The following is an 18647-nucleotide window of genomic DNA, read 5'->3' on the forward strand; positions in this document are numbered from 1 at the left end:
GAATATTTGTTTGTCTTGCACTCAACCAATCATATTTGTTATTACTGATAGCATCATATTCTTAGGTGGCACGAGATGAAGAACTTAAAGAGCAGATTGGAAAGGATATATACTTTGATCTTGTAGACCATGACAAAGTGAGGAGTTTCAGAGTCCAAAAGCAGACATCTTTTAACCTTTTCAAGGTACTTCTTCAGTCATGCTCTTTTGCTTGGTGGTCTGGTCTTGATACTGTCGTTTTTATTTTTTTTCATTAAAGAAATCAGAGTGGAGGGCACATTGTTATTCTGACTAAAAGTGCCATAAAACATTCAGTTATGATATTGAGAGCTGAGCAAAAAAAAGTTATGATATTGAGATAAGTAATATAAAATAATCAAATACAGAGGACAATTGATGCCGCTGCCTGAAAATGCATAGGTAATAGGAATGAAATTGAGTGGCCTGACTCCTTTTAATATTACTTTTTACTTTTTTATTGGGGGGGGGGGGGGGGGATACTCTGTTATGTTGTATACTTTCATTATATCATTTAAGGCATTCAGTAGCCTATGTAGGTATTGATTGGTGAAATAGGTGCTTCTTGACAATCTGTTATTATATCCAAAAAATGCTATTTCTGCTTCATATATAGAGCATTTTGTTGATTAAAGGTTCAACAGCTCAGTAATAGGTTTTCATTTTCGTAATTTTACATGCCAAAACACGTTTTAATAGGTGTGGCATTGTATTGCTTGTTTTAGAACTAGGCATGTGTGTTATAGAACTAGTAATCTGCCAGGACCAACAGATTTCATTCAACTAAATACTCCAAATTACAGTTTACACAATACACTGTCATAAAACTTCTGTTATTTGCTGCCAACCGTACCAAGGAAATTGATCCAAACTGTGAGGTCAGACAGTGCATGCCCAAGAATGTTACCACACACTGCGGCCTATTCCACATTTATGGGAACCAGATGAAATGGCAGGGTGGTGTATTAGAAATATCCACATTTTCTGCAATCACTGATATTTATAGATGATATCAATCAACATTCAGTATGTGAAATCAACTGACAGCAAGTCTGCATCAATAAAAGAAAGAAGAAAAAGAACAGGGATATTGCTGAGTCTTCTAGGGCTGAGGGGTTTGCTTTCTCCTTTCCCACTTCTGCTTAACTATGATGCCTTTCACTCCCACAGTCCCACTCTTCCTTTTACTCTCATATTCTGTTTTTCCTAGCCAATTGTTTCCCAAGCTTGTTTGCCAACTTGTCATGTATGTTGGTCGTTTTGTTCTACTTCTTCAAAATGTTTATTATCTTAAACATTTTCATACCCTTTCTCCGCATGCCTACACAGCCCTGCTTTACCTTATTCTCTTTTCTTTTCTATATATTCTCGACCATCTAAACATCCCAAACAAAGGAAACAAAAATCATGTGTTGACCTCCTGCTATGTTCAATTCCCTTCATTTTCCTTTACTTTCTGCTTCTTTTCCTTTGATTCTTCCCAGCTCCTAAACATAGTCTAAAGCTTTATGGGGTCTGAATCTTGGCATTTTCTGTCAACAGAACTTGGTTAAATGTTCATCTATAGTGGGTTACCTCCTGTTTTTGCTTGATAAAGTTTTGCTATTAGGGAATTTGTTCTGCGAAAGGTCAGCTTTTGAAGATCACTTTTGCGGAAGAAATGTGTACCTAATTTTTCTTTCTAGATTTTGTGTTCATTTTGCTGTAAATGCTTCAAATTCTTGCTTCTCTTCCATAGCCAATCACATTTCAGATGCCACTTAAAATGGAAATGTGTTTACTGGTAAAGAACACCTTTAAAACACAAGAAAATGTTATCTGTTCAAAGTTCTTTTGAGTTTGGTAACCAAGAGTACTGATAAAGTACAATACTCATCTAACTTGGTTTCAAACACTAGGTCTGCTAGTGAGCTATGAATTGCACTTCTAAAGTCTGTATTGTTCTAGTACCTCTGGTACTCATTAATGAATATATTATATTTTTGGCTGATAAAAAAAAAAAACTTGGTTTCAAACACTCTCTGAAGGAAAATGAAATTTATCAACAATCTGTTACGCAAAAGTCTCAATATCACAAGGCATCCAAAGGGGAAATCTTAGATAAATCCTTATTTGATTCATAATCTTAATAAATATAAATTTTCTTAAGGTAATGATCAATATCAAGGATGAAGTCCTTAGAAATAATGAAATATATTGAGATTCTAAATAATAATTGTAATATTGCAATTTTGGTCTGCCTAGTTTTTCAAATCCATGATTTTGGTCCCCCTAATTTTTAATTGTAATATTTGGTCTTCATATTTTTTACCGATTGACGATTTTGGTTCATTTGTAGATTATTACTAATAATTGTGATTAGTAGAGTTATTAAGTTAATTATAAATGAATTAAAAATCATTAATTATTGAGAAACTTTAATCAAAGATTATTAACCCTAGCATCTTCCCCTAAACCTCTCTTCTCCAACCCCACAAACCCTTACTTGCCATTCTTCTCATAGACAGTAAATGTAAAAACTTTTGTTTCAACAAAAAAGGGGTAAGTAGAACAGAAAAAGAGACAGATTGGAAGTCTAAGAAAAAGGCTGAAGGAGGAGACATGGATGCAGTATCCTTCGTCCTCAAAACCAGATCGGCATCCTCAGCTTTGACATCTTTGATTGTGCCACCATCTGCGCTCAGCGGCAGTGAACAATGCAAGATCTGCATCTTAAGCGTGGGATCTGCATCCTCAACTCCGACTTCTTCGATTGCACCACCATTTGCATGCAGAGGTGATGGTGGTGCAAGATGTGCATCTGGAGCTCACAGTTTTGTCCGTAGAGGCTCTCTGCATGAGGGGAAAGACAGTGAACAAGAACATTTAATTTCATTGAATCAGTTTCAGCTTGGTGTTGTAAAAAATGCATGCACTCCTTAGGGCCAATGCCAATGGCCTTTTTAATTCTTAAGAATCTAATTTAGTTGTTCATAGTATTGTCGCCGTTGAGCAAAGAAGCAATTAGCATTATGTTTCTAGTTTCCTTGGTATTGTGGTTTCATGTTTCATACCCGTGGAGGGATTTCAAATCCTTGGAGCATGTTATACCTTCATTAAATCATAACCAGAAATCTACTTTGCTCAAATCTGCTTTCGAGGATTTCTTTTTCTTGTTCTAACTCTGCATTCCCGTCTCTTTACAGTCAAATTATTTTCTAGCAACTAAAAAAATTCAAGGTGATTTTGAGAATTAATATTCAATGTCTGCCGCTTGTAATTTAATTGTTTTTTTAGATGATAAAAGAAAAAGACAATGTTTGCAGATGCTGAGGAAGAGGGGATGTAGAAGAGAGGTTTAGGGGAAGAGGTTAGAGTTAATAATCTTTGATTAAAGTTTTTTAAATGATTAGTAATTAACTTAATAACTTTACTGATCACAATTATTTGTTAAAAATCTAGCAAAATTGCCAATTTGTAAAACTAGGGGGGGGGGGCAAATGTTACAATTAAAAATCATGGATTTGGGAAACTAGGGGTACCAAAATTGCTATTTAGCTTAATCAATTTCATAATGTAAAAATTACACAAATATTCCTAATCAATTGCATCATCTACATGGCCAAATCTGCTGTTAGTGAACAGGTGACTGGAGATAAAAACCCTACAATCTAATGGAGAGACACCCTTATACTCAATCCAGAAATGGACACCGGAGATGAAGACCGAATTCCGCTTAATATGGATTCACATTTGGGCTCTTCCCTTGGAGATATGGGGTGCGAAACATTTTGCGACTTTGCTATCGACATATGGAGAACTTATCGAGCTCGACGAGGAGACGGAGGATCGCTCGAGACTCGACGTCGCGCGGGTTCTGTTACGTACGGAGGAGAAGCCATTTTTCTTCAAATCCATGGTGGTTATGGTGAATGGTACAGAGCATCAGTTGGTTTTAAGGGAGGACATGCCTTGTTTTAAAGGAAAACGGCAACAACGACCGGAATCGGAGATTTTTCCGCCATCGCCGTTCACAACAGTGGTGGAGGATTCGGACGACGGCATGACAGTTTTCACTCCCGTCGGAGCTTCGTCAAACTGCCTCAGGGACAGACGCCGCCGATGGTGGACCAGGGCCATCAACCTGTGGCGCACGGAGTCCGAAGCCCATTGTGACGACGACGTGTCAGTGCATCGTTTGGAGGCGCCATCTGCTGTGGGCCTATCGCCTCTCCCCGCGCGACACGTGGACTACAACGGTCCCCTCCATAGCCACTTGCATGGACATGGTATTCTGGAACGTAGGGATTCCTCCCTTGGCCAACAGCAGATGCTTCTTAAGGAAAAAGCAGGTGAAGGTCCCAATGAAGTTGACTCTGGTAAAGGGGCTGACCTTTGGGTCGTACAGCATGATCCAGAGGATATTAACCTAGTGTCATACCCCCTGGTCAAACCAAATTCAAATCTCTCATACAAAGAGACTTTTGAAGTAAACAACACCGTTCAGAAAAAGGCTTGTAATGTGGAGTTACAGGATTTGGGCCTCATTACTAATGGCCCAACATCAAAGGGAGAGGAATCTGTCCTCAGCTTAAAGGTCTACTCTAGAAGAAAGGAGGGTGTAGGAAGAAATTTCTTGGCCCATTTAAACAGCAACTCTGCTGCAAAGGCCAAAAGGGACGTATATAACACCTTTTCCCTGGATCTTACAAAAAATGACACGCTCAATAAAAAAGATGACATGGCAGGGGATGTTCAGGTAGCGGAGGTGGCTTCAATTCAGCACCAGCATTGTCTCAGCCCTATTCTTTCCAGTAGTTTCAACAAAGCTCCTCTAGAAAACAAGGAAGACTTCCATCTTCAATTAGCCAGAGATTTGGGACTTTCTTTTGAAGAGCATAAACACAGTTCTATAAACATGAAGACTGCTAAGGTTGTTAGTGAACATACAGCAGAGGTAACAGATGTGATGGGAAAGGATAAGATTGACTCATGAATATTCTATCCTTTAATTCTAGAGGGCTGGGTAGTGGTGTCAAGTGGTCAGCTATCAGAAAACTGACCTTGACCAACAATCTTGATATTCTATGTATCCAAGAAACAAAAATGGAAGCCATTGATAGGAGGACTTGTCAGTATTTATGGGCTGACTGTAATGTTGCTTCGGAATGTGCCCCTTCAATTAATGCTGCTGGTGGCCTCCTCTGCATCTGGAATAATGATTCTTTTTCAGTTGATAGAAAGGTAGTGGGGGCAGGATTTATCTTGTTGGAAGGAATGTGGATCAAAGACAATAAGAGGATCTCCATTATCAATGTGTATGCTCCGTGTGACATCCATAGGAAGAGACAGCAATGGGATGAAATTCTGCAGCTGAAGACATCCTCTCAAGAAGGTCTATGGTGTGTAGTAGGTGATTTCAACTCTATAAGGCACCAAGATGAGAGAGTGAGTGCAGCTCAGTTTGTGGGTCCTGACCCGAGCATTTCTGAATTCAATTCTTGGATTTCAGAGATGGCATTAGAGGAGGTTAGGTCCATTGGAAGGAAATTCACTTGGTTCAGACCCAATGGCAGTGCCATGAGCAGATTGGACAGGTTCCTCTTATCTGATGAGTGGTTTCTGCAATGGCCAGATTCAACTCAGTTTGTGCTTGATAGGGATTTTTCTGATCACTGCCCTATTCTCTTGAAGTCAAAGAACATTGATTGGGGGCCAAAACCTTTTAAGGTTATGGATTGGTGGTTGAAGGACAAGGGGTTCCAGCAGCTAGTGGAGCAGAAATGGGGCAATTACCACCCTCCTGGTTGGGGAGGCTTTGTCCTGAATCACAAAATAAAACACCTTAAGCAGAGTATTAAGAGCTGGAGTTTGACAAATGGGGAAGCTAATGCTAGAAAAGTCCAGAATATTAAAAAGGAGCTGAATGATTTGGAGACTGGCTTAATTGATAGAGCTCCATCTCAGGAGGAATTGATTCTTAAGAAATCCCTTCAAGGTCAATTGTGGGATGCAGCTTATGCTTATGAATCTATGCTAAGACAAAAGGCTAGAGTAAAGTGGTTAAAAGAAGGGGACAACAACTCTACTTATTTTCACAGATTGATCAACCATAGAAGGAGAAAAAATGCCATCCAAGGTATCTTCATAGATGGTGTGTGGGTTCACGAACCCTGCACTGTTAAAAATGCAGCTATCCTTTATTTCAAGGACAGATTTTCAGAGGAAGCTCCTAGAAGACCAACCCTTGATGGTGTCCAGTTCTCTACTCTTGATTCAAGAGATAAAGAAAGCCTTGTGACTAGATTTTCTGAAGTGGAGATCAAATCAGCAGTTTGGGACTGTGGGGGGGAGAAAAGCCCTGGTCCGGATGGGCTAAATTTCAACTTCATTAAGCATTTTTGGGAGATCCTGAAACCTGACTTCATCAGGTTTATGGATGAATTCTACATCAATGGTTCCTTCCCCAAAGGAACTAATGCTTCATTCATAGCCCTCATCCCAAAGATTAATGATCCTCAATCTTTTAATGATTATAGACCCATCTCCCTCATAGGGTGCGTCTATAAAATCGTGGCTAAAGTTCTGGCCAAGAGGCTGGCCCTTGTTCTACCTCACCTTATAGATGATAGACAGACAGCTTTCATGAGAGGAAGACACATTCTGCATGGTGTCTTGATTGCTAATGAGGTTATAGCTGAGGCTAAGGCTAGAAATAAACCTTGCTTGGTTTTCAAAGCGGATTTTGAAAAGGCATATGACTCGGTTTCATGGGGCTTTCTCGACTACATGCTCATGAGGATGGGCTTTTGTGATAGGTGGAGGAAATGGATTAATGGTTGTCTGTCTACAGCAACCATATCCATTTTAATTAATGGAAGTCCTTCTAAGGAATTTGCTCCTAAGAGAGGTCTAAGGCAAGGTGATCCCCTTGCACCCCTTCTCTTCAATATTGTAGCGGAAGGCCTCACAGGTTTGATGAGATCAGCTGTGTCCAAGAATCTATTCAGCAGCTATAGAGTTGGAATTTTAAAAGAAGAAGTGAACATCCTCCAATATGCTGATGATACCCTGTTTTTTGGAGATCCCACTCAGCAAAATGTTAGATCTTTAAAATGCATTCTGAGATGCTTTGAAAACGTTTCTGGCCTCAAGATTAATTATTCTAAAAGCCATCTTGGCTGTCTGGGCAAATCTGGAAGTTGGTGCAGGGCTGCAGCTCAATTCCTTAACTGCAGTCACATGGATTTTCCTTTTTCTTATCTCGGAATTCCTCTAGGGGTGTCCTCGAAGAGCTGGAGTGTGTGGCAGCCTATTATAAGGAAGTTTGAAGATAAACTTGCAAAGTGGAAGCAAAGAAGCCTATCTATGGGGGGCAGAATCACTCTCATTAACTCAGTTTTAGCTGCCTTACCTATCTATCTTCTTTCTTTTTTCAAGATTCCCAAAAAAGTGGTGCACAAGATTGTCTCCATCCAGAGAAAATTTCTGTGGGGAGGTCAGCAAGAGGCCAGCAAGATTTCTTGGGTAAAATGGGGTTCAGTTTGCCTCCCCAAGAACAAAGGGGGCCTTGGGATCAAAGATTTATCCATCTTTAATGAGGCTTTACTTGGCAAATGGGGGTGGGAGCTGGCCAATAACCAGAACCAGCCCTGGGGTAGAATTTTAATCTCCAAATATGGTGGGTGGAAAGAGATGATCTCTGGTGGTAAGAGTAAATTCCACTCTCAATGGTGACAAGACTTAAAGGCTATCTTCCAGCAGCAGCACAACAACTGTTTTATTGATAACCTCAAGTGGAGAGTGGGTTGTGGCACCTAAATCAGTTTCTGGAAGGACAAATGGCTGGGGGATAATTATAATCTTCAAACAAAATATCCTACTTTTTTTTTTAATAAGCAATCAGCAGACCTCTTCAATCAATTCTATGGGGAACTTTGTGGAAGAGAGATGGGAATGGAAGCTAACATGGAGAAGGAACTTTTTTGACTATGAAATTGACATGGTAGCTGACTTCCTAGCTGACATTGAGTCAGGCAACATCAATCATTCCAGCAGGGATTTCCTTTGCTGGAAGCCTGATCCTAATGACCTATATTCCACAAAGTCTGCTTATAAAATGCTGCAGGAGGCTCATAATAATGCTAATGAGGACAGGGTTCTTAAGATCATGTGGAGCCTGAAAATTCCCCCAAGAGCTAGTGCTTTTTCATGGAGATTATTCAAGAACAGGCTCCCTACTAGGGATAATGTCAGAAGGAGGCAAGTGACTCTGCATTCTTATAGCTGTCCTTTATGTGACCTTGAAGAAGAATCTGTCAATCATCTTTTTTTCAACTGTTCCAAGACTAGGAGTCTCTGGTGGGAGCCTATGAGATGGGTTAATAGAGTGGGTCCTCTCTCCACTGACCCAAACAATCATTTTCTGTAATTCTCTCAATGGAATAGACCAAGCAGCACAGTCAAGAGATGGGAATTTCTCTGGATAGCTCTGTCATTGTCCATTTGGCACCACAGAAATGGCATGATTTTCAATAATCAGCCTTTCAATCCAGAAAAGGTCATGGATGAGGCTTTATTCCACACCTGGTCCTGGCTTGAGTGTGTGGAGAAGGGTTTCCAATTGCACTTTAATTTCTGGTCAACTAATCTGAAGGAGGCTTTTTCCTAAAGGGGTTGGGTTGGCTTTGTATTTCGTCCTATCTATCGATTCTCCCTCGTGGGGTTTAGGCTTTTTATGCCTTGTATTCATATCTATATTTTCAGTACACCTAGTACTGAAGTTCATATATAATATTTAATTTTTGCTGTGCAAAAAAAAAAACTATTTCACTTCCTAGCTGCTGGAAAATATTGTTAAAATCACGGTAACTCATTTTACTGAACCTCTTCTTTTGATGAAAGGATTTTTATTGTCTTAACCTTGTGAATTTGCTTTCGTTATTTGAAATGATATCTCGATAGTGTATCAACACTGATCTCTAGGATCTTCTGTATACTGTTAGGTGTGTACCATACCTCTTGCTGATAAAAAAAATATAGAGCATTTGTTTATATATTTTATTTTTGATTTTGATGGCCGTTTGCATATTCTGTAATATACAGGAAGAGGTTGCAAAAGAGTATGGTATACCAGTTCAATTTCAGCGTTATTGGCTATGGGCAAAGCGGCAAAACCATACTTATCGTCCTAATAGACCATTGAGTCACATTGAGGAAGCACAATCTGTAAATTCTCATCCTTGCTTGAGATATTCAATTTATTTTCTACGTTTCCTTCTCCGACTATCTGTTTTCTTTATTCAATATGGAGATGTTCTGTATAATTATAATAAGCTCCTTAAACCTTATGGTTATGTTTTTGGTAATATAGCTTTGTTTCATCTTACAACAGCCTGTTTAATTATGTGATTGTACTAGCTTGTTATGTATTTATTCCATTTAGTGGGCTAGGCATATGGTGCATTCGTTGTGGTTTGCTTTTTGTTTTGTTGGAAAGCTGCCTTAATTGTGCTCTCCTAGCCTGCCTTAGTTGCAGCCTCTTTGGGGGTTACCTTAATTGCAGCCTCAAAATTAGTGGTTTAGTCCCAGATTGATTAGTGATGAGGCCAATGTAGTGTATATAAGAGGTGGACAACCCTCACCTTTCAAGCTGGTTTTGTGGTGTTGTGTTAGGCCATAAGCCCAAATTCTTAGATGGTATAAGAGCTTATCTTTGATCTATTTTTGCGTCACTTGCATTTGCCACGCTTCAGGTTGGAAGTCCCTCACTCTTTCTCACTTAGCTTTTATTGATTTCAAAATGATACATATATACAAGACACAAGAGAGAGAGAAGGACTATTGACAGTGACAATTCACTGCTGCCTTCTGAATAAAGCTTACCAACTAAGCTAACAAACATAGATAAATACTAAAATATTCAACACTCCCTCTTAAGCTGGAGCATATAAATCATATGCACCAAGCTTGGAACATATAGTCTGAATTTTGGGTCCTCTTAAGGACTTAGTCAAAATATCCGTTGGCTGATCATTAGAACCAACGAACTCAGTGACAATCTCCTTGGAGAGAAGCTTCTCTCGAATGAAATGACAATCAGTCTCTATGTGCTTAGTTCTTTCATGAAAGACTGAGTTTGAGGCAATATGAAGAGCAGCCTGATTATCACAATACAACTTCATTTGCAACTCTTCACAGAACCTCAATTCTTGCCGAAATTGTTTAACCCACATGAGTTCACAAGTAACCATAGCCATAGATCGATATTCAGTTTCTGCACTAGATCGAGCGACAACAGTTTGTTTCTTGCTTTTCCGAGAGATAAGATTTCCTCCAACGAAGACACAATAGCCTAATGTAGACCTCCTATTAATGGGACAGCCAGCCTAATCAGCATCACAATATCCCGATAGTTGCGTATTACCCTTGTCTTCATACAACAACCCTTGCCCAGGAGCTCTCTTAACATATCTCAGAATATGAATGACAACATTCCAATGATCCAAATGAGGATTCTGCATAAATTGGCTAACCACTCCCACAGCAAAGGAGATATTAGGTCTAGTAATGGTGAGGTAAATGAGTTTTTCCCACAAGCCTCCTATATCTCTCGGGGTCAGGATAAACTTCACTTTGATCTGCCATGAGCTTCAGATTTGGATCCATAGGGCTTTCAACAGGTCTACAATTCTGCATACCTATTTCTTCTAAAATATCAAGAGCATACTTCCTTTGAGAGATCACAACACCATTTCCTGATTGAGCCACTTCAATACCAAGGAAATACTTCAAATATCCCAGATCTTTGGTCTGAAAATGACTGAATAAGTGCTCTTTTAACTGGGTGATCTTAGTAGTATCATTCCCTGTAATCACTATGTCATCAACATAAACCATTAGATAAACACATTTTGCAGGAGATGTATGACAGTAAAAAATAGAGTGATCAACTTCACTTTGTTTCAGTCCAAAAAGTTGAACATGACTAAATTTATCAAACCAAGCTCGAGGAGATTGCTTAACCCATAAAGAGATCGGTGAAGTTTACACACAAGGCCATACTCCCCCTGAGCAATAAACCCAAGAGGTTGCTCCATATAAATATCCTCCTCAAGATCACCGTGGAGGAAGACATTTTTAATATCAAGCTGATGGAGGGGCTAGTGACGGATGGCAGCCATAGCAAGAAACAGACGAACAATGGTGATTTTGGCTACAGGAGAGAAAGCATCATAATAATCAAGGCCATATACCTGTGTGTAGCCTTTAGCTACCAAGCGAGCCTTAAGCCGATCAACCTTACCATTGGGCCCAACTTTAACAGTATAGACCCATCTACAACCCACAATTGTCTTGCCAGGAGGAAGAGGAACGAGCTCCCAAGTACCATTATTTTCAAGAGCATGCATTTCATCAACATAGCCTGTCGTCAGTCAGGATGATCAAGTGCCTCATGGACAGTGGAAGGAATAGTAAGGGAAGACAATAAAAAAACAAAGGAACCATATGAAGGAGACAAACGGTGATAACTTAAGAAATGATAAATAGGATGAGGGTTAGGAGTAGAGTGAGTACCTTTCCTGATGGCAATGGGCCGATGTGAGTCAAAATGATGAGAAGAAGTGGAAGGAGAGGAAGGATCCATGAGTTGAGGACTAGTTGAAGAAGAACGAGGATCACGAGGAGAGACTTCAGGTAATGGAAATCCAATCTGCCTTGTCCTGTGTTGATCTATAATCAGAGGTGGAGAGGCAACTTCAGGTGAATTTGGTGGGAAAGATGGGACAACACTGACATTTTGGTTTGAGTTACCTAGAGGACAAGGAGAAGGAATAGGAAGAACTTCCTGGAGAGACGAAGTATGGTCTACGGAGGGTGAGAAGAAAGGTGTGCCTTCAAAGGTTACATCTGCAGACATGTAGTATCGTCTCGTGGTTGGAGAGTAACACTTGTAACCTTTTTGAAGACGAGAATAACCCAAGAAGACACATTTGATTGACCTAGCAGAAAGTTTGCCTAAACTAGGAGACAAATCATGGACAAAACAGGTACAACCAAACACTTTAGGAGAAACATGAAATAGTGGATCATGAGGAAAGACAATTGAGTGAGGGATTTGGTTTTCAAGAGAAGAAGAGGGCATTCTATTAATTAGGAAACAAGCAGTAAGCACCGCATCTCCTCATTGATGTGTAGGAACATTAGAATTTAGCATTAGGGAACATGTAGTTTCAAGAAGATGACGATTCTTCCTTTCTGTTATACCATTTTGTTGTGGTGTGTGAGGACATGTGGATAGATGTAGAATACCTTTGGAAGACAAAAAGGAAGAGAGATCACGAGAGAAATACTCTTTAGCATTATCACTTCTGAAAATTTTAATTGTTTTTCCAAATTGATTTTCAAGCTCATTGTAGAATGACATGAATATAGGCAAAAGTTTAGATCTGTCTTTCATTAAATAAACCCAAGTACATCTGGAGAATTCATCAATGAAGGTTACAAAATATTGAAAACCAAAAGATGTAACACGACTTGGTCTCCAAATATCAGAATGAATGGTAGAGAAAGCCGAGTTACATCTTTGTACAGTTTGAGGAAATGATGACCTGACATGTTTTTCTAGTTGACAAGACTCACAATCTAAGACTCGAAGATTCTTAAGACTAGGAATCATCATCTTCAATTTTGGCAAACTTGGGTGACCCAGACGATCATGCAAAAGTTTGGGTTTTGAGATTGCAAAACAAGACCCAGGTGGACTGGATTCCAAGTAGTAAAGTGCTCGTGATTCATATCCTTCTCCAATCAGTCGTCTCGTCCCATGTTCCTAAATAACAAAAGAATTAGCAGTAAAGGTTACTGAACAATTTAATGAACGAGTTAACTGACTTAATGAGATTAGATTATAGGGACACTGAGGAATGAATAACACAAAATTTAATTTCAAAGAGGGAGACAATGAAACTTGACCACTTCCTTGAGATGCAACCTTGGAGCCATTAGCTACAGTAACAAGGTGATGAATTTTTGGAAAGGAAAAGGATGAAAAGGAGGACTTATTACCAAAAATATGATTAGCGGCACCTGAGTCGAGTATCCAAGGACTAGGACCTTCAATGGATTGAGAGATACATGCTGTTTGAAAACATGGTACAGATGAGGATTGAGCTTGGTTGCTGGATTTCTCGGATTTAAGTTTCAAATTCTCCTGATACTCCTCATCAGAGAATCTAGACTCTGCTTTCTCTTATCTAGAGACCTGTGTGACCTTGTCGGGAAACCCATGCAACGAATACCAATTCTCTTGGGTGTGACCCATCCTCTTGCAATAGGTGCAATGAGGACGTCCACCCCTTCCATTGCGATCTCCTCTATAGTTGCGGCCGCCTCTCTACCTTGAGATGCAACCATGGCTGACCTCTCCACACCATCAGCAGGATTCTCATCCTTCAATAAATGAGGCACGCGGAGAAGTCTAGTGATGAGGGAATTCATTGATGGAACCTGGTCCCCAGCAAGTACTTGATCACGCACATGATCAAAGTCTGAATGTAGAACTTGTCAAGTTTCTTGTTCACTTTTTCCAATGAATCAGCTACAAGGAACTTTCTCAGCTCTTCTACGGTAGCCCGAGCCTTACCCACATGAGCGATCATGTCATGGTTGGTTTGCTTGAGGGCTGTAACTTTCATGGTTACATCAAACAAGCTTTGGATATCATTGGCAAAGATTTCCTGGGCTTTCTTCCAAAAAGAACGACATGATTTAAATGATCGAAGGATCTCCAAAATATCTGGCTCTACTGATTGCCATAACACAGCGCAGAGTTGATAGTCAAGCTTCTCCCATTCAGGTCTTTTATCATCTGGAACAGAATCAAAAGCTTTCTCCAAGTGGTCATGGTGCCCTTGACCGAGAAATCACAACTCCATGGAAGCAGACCAGGAAAGGTAATTCTTCCAGTTACGCTTTGCAGTGGTGATGGTTCGAGTCCCAGAAAAGGAGAAAATAGGTCCAGAGGAGGCCATTTCAGATCCAAACAACAAACCCTAACACGAAAAAGGGATAACACAAAAGGGCTAACGAAAAAGCTTGCCGGAAGCGAGAGGTGAGGCATGAAACATGCTCAGGGACTGATGACAAAGCTGTCGGGACCAAACAGGTCAGCTTCCGACGGCGGTGCGGCAGCGCGTGGGCTTCACGCGTCGGAAGTCGCGCGAGACAAAGGCGGCGCGTGGGAGCTCCTTTGGTGGCCTGACTTCCAGGGGTGGGTCGCGTTTTTCGAGGCGATCCTAACCCTAGTCTCGCCGGAGAAAAACGACTGGAGATGGCGGCAAATGGCGGACGAAACCCGCTCTGATGCCAACTTGAAGACTGAGGTGAGTTGAGGGAAAAAATCACTCTTTCTCACTTAGCTTTTATTTATTTTAAAATGATACATATATGCAAGACACAAGAGAGAGAGAAGGGCTATTGACAGTGACAATTCACTGTTGTCTTCTGAATAAAGCTTACCAACTAAGCTACCAAACATAGATAAATACTAAAATATTCAACAATGCCAAAGTACATGGTTCTAAATTGAGGTTGTAGTCGTGGTAGTGGTTGTGGGCATTGTGGCTGATGTGATGTGGATTGCAGCCATTACATCAAGAAATTATATGTTGGTCTATCTTTTATTTACAAGATAGTGTGACTTTCCATTCCTTTTAAGATTTGGTATCCTCCAATATTTCATATGGCCTCACCTGTTCCCCTGGTCTAGTCTCCAATGACACCTGGATTTGGTGCATCTCTCCAAGCGTGGCCCATCCATCGCGTCCAACCCACATGCTGGTATCTGGCCACTGGAACTCAGGCGCGATGCCATGGTTATGTTCGTCGACCTCTTTCGGTTTTGTTTGAGCCAAAGAATATTTTTCTTCTGGCTTATCTTCCTTTTTATCTTCATAGGGTAATTTGCATTAATCTACTTGTCCCCCATACACCACAACAAAATGAAATTGCAGAAAAGAAAAAACTAGGCATTTAGTTGAGACTGCATGCATCTTATTGCTTAATGCAAATTCCCTCTACTTGCTTTCTAATAAATATCATGCCCTCTTCAACACTTGATAATAAGATTCCTCATTCAATCATCTTTCCCAAGGCACCCTTATATCATGTTCCTCCTAAGGTTTTTGGTTGTACCTGTTTTGTGCATGATGTCTCTCCAGCCTTATCTTCTCTTGAACATAGTGGTACATGGAAGTTGGTTCCACTTCTTCCTAGAAAGAAGGCAATTGGTTGTTGATGGGTCTATGCTATTAAAGTTGCCCCTAATGCTGAAGTTGATTGTCTTAAGGCCAACTTAGTAGCCAAAGGCTACACTTAGATATATGGCCTTGATTATGGTGATACATTTTCTCATTTGGCCAAGATCACTATTGTTCGTCTCTTTCTTGCCATGGTTGTTATCTGTCATTGGCCTCTTCATTAGTTAGACATTGAAAATAGCTTTCTTCAAGGTGAGGTTGAAGAAGAGATTTACATGAAGCAACCTCCTGGTTTGTTTGCTCATGTACTCAGTTTTACCTTTTTGGTATATAGCTGAGTGTTAGTTAACACACTCAAGCATTATTATCAAACATCTTAATCTCAAGTGACACTAAGAAGTTAGAATTGAAGATTGTAATCTGAATCTTGTCTTTTTCTGACAATAAAGTGGAATAGAATAGTAATGAGGTTCCGTTGTGGCTACATTGCGGATGCGTTGCAGCATTTTGTATGATTGATATTCATACCACCATTGCGGGCTGTTGCACTGGTGAGGACATGTAGATTGGTGTAAAACACCCGGTGAGGATAAAAAAGAAAAAAATTGTGAAGAGAAATATTCTTTAGCATTGTCACTTCGTTACTTTAATAATTTTACCAAATTGGTTCTTAACCTCATTAAAGAATGACATGACAATAGACCAAAGTTTAGACAGATCTTTCATTAAGTAAACCCAAGTATATCAAGAATATTCATCAATAAACGTAACAAAATATCCAAACCTGAAAGATGTTACATGAATTGGACCCCAAATGTCTGAGTGAATGGTGGGAAAAATTGACTTTTTTCAGTTTTCCTAGGAAAGGAAGACCTAACATGTTTGCCTAGTAGACATGATTCACAATCTAAGACTGATAGTTTACTAAGATTAGGAACCATCATCTTCAACTTTGCCAGACTAGGATGGCCAAGACGATCATGCAAAGGTTTTGGAGAAGAGGCTGCAAAACTGGACACTTAGGGGCTTACTGACAAATAATAAAGACCTCTTGATCAGTGTTATCAAATAACGGTCATGGCGGAATAGCGTTGTGGGAATTTGAAAAACCGCCACCAAATAGCGGTGGCGTTGCGGGTTGCAGATGGCGGCGCCATGGCGGCCGCCATAGCTATGGCGGTCATGGCGGAATTGCGGCAATGGTGGAATTGCGGCTATTTTTTTTGTTTTTTGCGGGATAGGTGTTGGGCTGACCTGACCCAACCCTAACCCGATTTTCGCATGCAAAAGGGGTGAGCAGCAGGAGCAGGAACGGCACTACGCGAACGAGACGTGGCACCCCGCACCAGCACCTGCACCACGACGGCAAACTCGGCACCCCGCACCAGCACCACGCATGCGACACGGCACCCCGCACCAGCGCATCCCACACGCAAGCACGGACAGCGACGGAGGCGGAGGGCAACTGGTTCTGTTTTTTTTTCTTTCTTTTTTTGTTGCTGTTGTTGTTTTTGTTCTATTTTTTTTATCTTTTTTCTGTTTGACACCCCTTTTTTATTTTTGGTTATGCTTTTTTTTTTTCTTTCTGTTCACCCCTTATTTTTTGTTCAGCCCTTTTTTTACGATCTTTTTCTGTTTGACACCCCTTTTTTTGTTTTTTTATGCTTTTATCCTTTTGTTATTTTGAACTCTTGAATGAGTTTATTTGGTGTTGGTACTTGGTTATTGTGTGAACTCATGAAACTTTTTTAGTTTATTTGAATACAATCCATTGTTTTTTTAATTTTTTATTTATATTTATTTTTTATCTATTGTTTTGTTAATATATATATATATATATATATATATATATATATATATATATATATATATATATATATATATATATATATATATATAATTTCTTTTGTTCGTCATGACGTCCGTCATTTTCCGTTATGCCATCCGCCATATTTTTACGGATTTTTGGCTTTCCGCCATGAAGCGCCATCCGCCATTAACAACATTGCTCTTGATTCATATCCTACCGTACAATTCAAAGACCGAGTTAACTGACATAGAGATTAGGTTGAAGGGGCAATTTGGGATAATACAAAACAGATTTTAAATTTAGAGAAGGAGAAAGAGAAACTTGACCAACACCTTCAGAAACACCATTTGCTAGGGTAATTGAGGAAACTTTGGGGAAGACGTAGAAGTGGATAGAGAATCATTACGAGCAATGTGATCAGAAGCATCTGAATCTATTACCCATGGACCATGACCTTCCACAGTTGAGAAATGCAGGTTGTTTAGACACTTGGTGTGGAGGATGAATGAGCTTGATTGTCTTCAATAGGAAGACTTGAATACCAAGAAGCGGATGCACGTGCCTAACACAACCAAAAACAAACAGGGCTTGTGGGAGCGCGTCTATAAAAACTTGTCCCGAGACCACTAGGGCTGGGTCATGCTCTACAAAGCACACCTAACCCAGGTTCATTGGAAAAAATGGTCATCGGTGGATGATGATCCCACTTTGATACCAACTTGAGAGAACTTAAGTGAAAAGAAAGGTGCTGTTGTGTTGTTCTACTCACTAAGCACCAGCTTTTTATTAATATATATTAGATGGAGTACAAGAGAAGGAAAGGGAAATGACAGGTTCAAACATGGGGAAACTGCCCTCCACAGACCTTTAGGGTACATCAAAAACAACTTTTTAGGAAGCAAGTAAGACAAAATAACAGCTGTTCTGAGCAGCTCCGCAACAACAATATTGTGGCCACAATTGCGGTTGTGGCGTTGAGTTAGGCCTTAAGGCTAAATTCTAAGAGTTTTCATTTTTCCACATCTTTTGTTAATTGTTTTCTATGTCTTCAAAAAGGAAAAAAATGCAATCCGTTTTAGTAATGTACATATTAATTGTTTTGGATGCTGTGGTTTGTATTCCTTGTTCTGTGAATGCTTTGATGTTTGTGATTATTGTTTGTTTTGGTGCTTGGTAATGTGAAATGACAAATATATTATTTGTAGTTTTTCTTAATCTACTTCACTGTATTGCAGGTTGGACAATTGAGAGAAGTGTCCAACAAGGTTCACAATGCAGAACTGAAATTGTTTTTGGAAGTGGAACCGGGGATGGTAACATTTTTATTAGGGAAATTGAATACTAATTTAATAGCATGAAACTTTAATGTAAAATTAAAACACTGACCTGTTGGAAATCTGCATTCATGTTTAGGATTCATGTCCCATCGCACCACCTGACAAGACCAAGGATGATATATTACTTTTCTTCAAGCTATATGATCCTGAAAAAGAGGAGCTGCGGTATTTAGTAATTTCTTTATTTTAACATTTTTATGTGAGGCCTAGGTTGACTTAAGATTTATTTCACTATAATTGCAG

General features: G+C 39.8%; 1 protein-coding gene across 3 annotated transcripts in view; it reads left to right on the forward strand.

Moving 5' to 3' along the window:
- The window catches only part of LOC114382303 (ubiquitin carboxyl-terminal hydrolase 13-like), a 79019-nt gene that overhangs the window by 37028 nt on the left and 23344 nt on the right, over positions 1–18647 (forward strand). For all 3 annotated transcript variants that reach the window (XR_003660235.1, XM_028341620.1, XM_028341621.1), the window contains exons 15-18: positions 66–185; positions 9103–9225; positions 18303–18380; positions 18481–18569. Coding sequence is in view for 2 of the 3 variants with exons in the window: in XM_028341620.1 (XP_028197421.1) it covers positions 66–185; positions 9103–9225; positions 18303–18380; positions 18481–18569 (410 nt within the window). In the remaining variant the exon portion in view is untranslated. The remainder of the gene's footprint in view (positions 1–65; positions 186–9102; positions 9226–18302; positions 18381–18480; positions 18570–18647) is intronic.

This window comes from Glycine soja, chromosome 13 (genome assembly GCF_004193775.1).
Source record: "Glycine soja cultivar W05 chromosome 13, ASM419377v2, whole genome shotgun sequence".
Taxonomy (NCBI): domain Eukaryota; kingdom Viridiplantae; phylum Streptophyta; class Magnoliopsida; order Fabales; family Fabaceae; genus Glycine; species Glycine soja.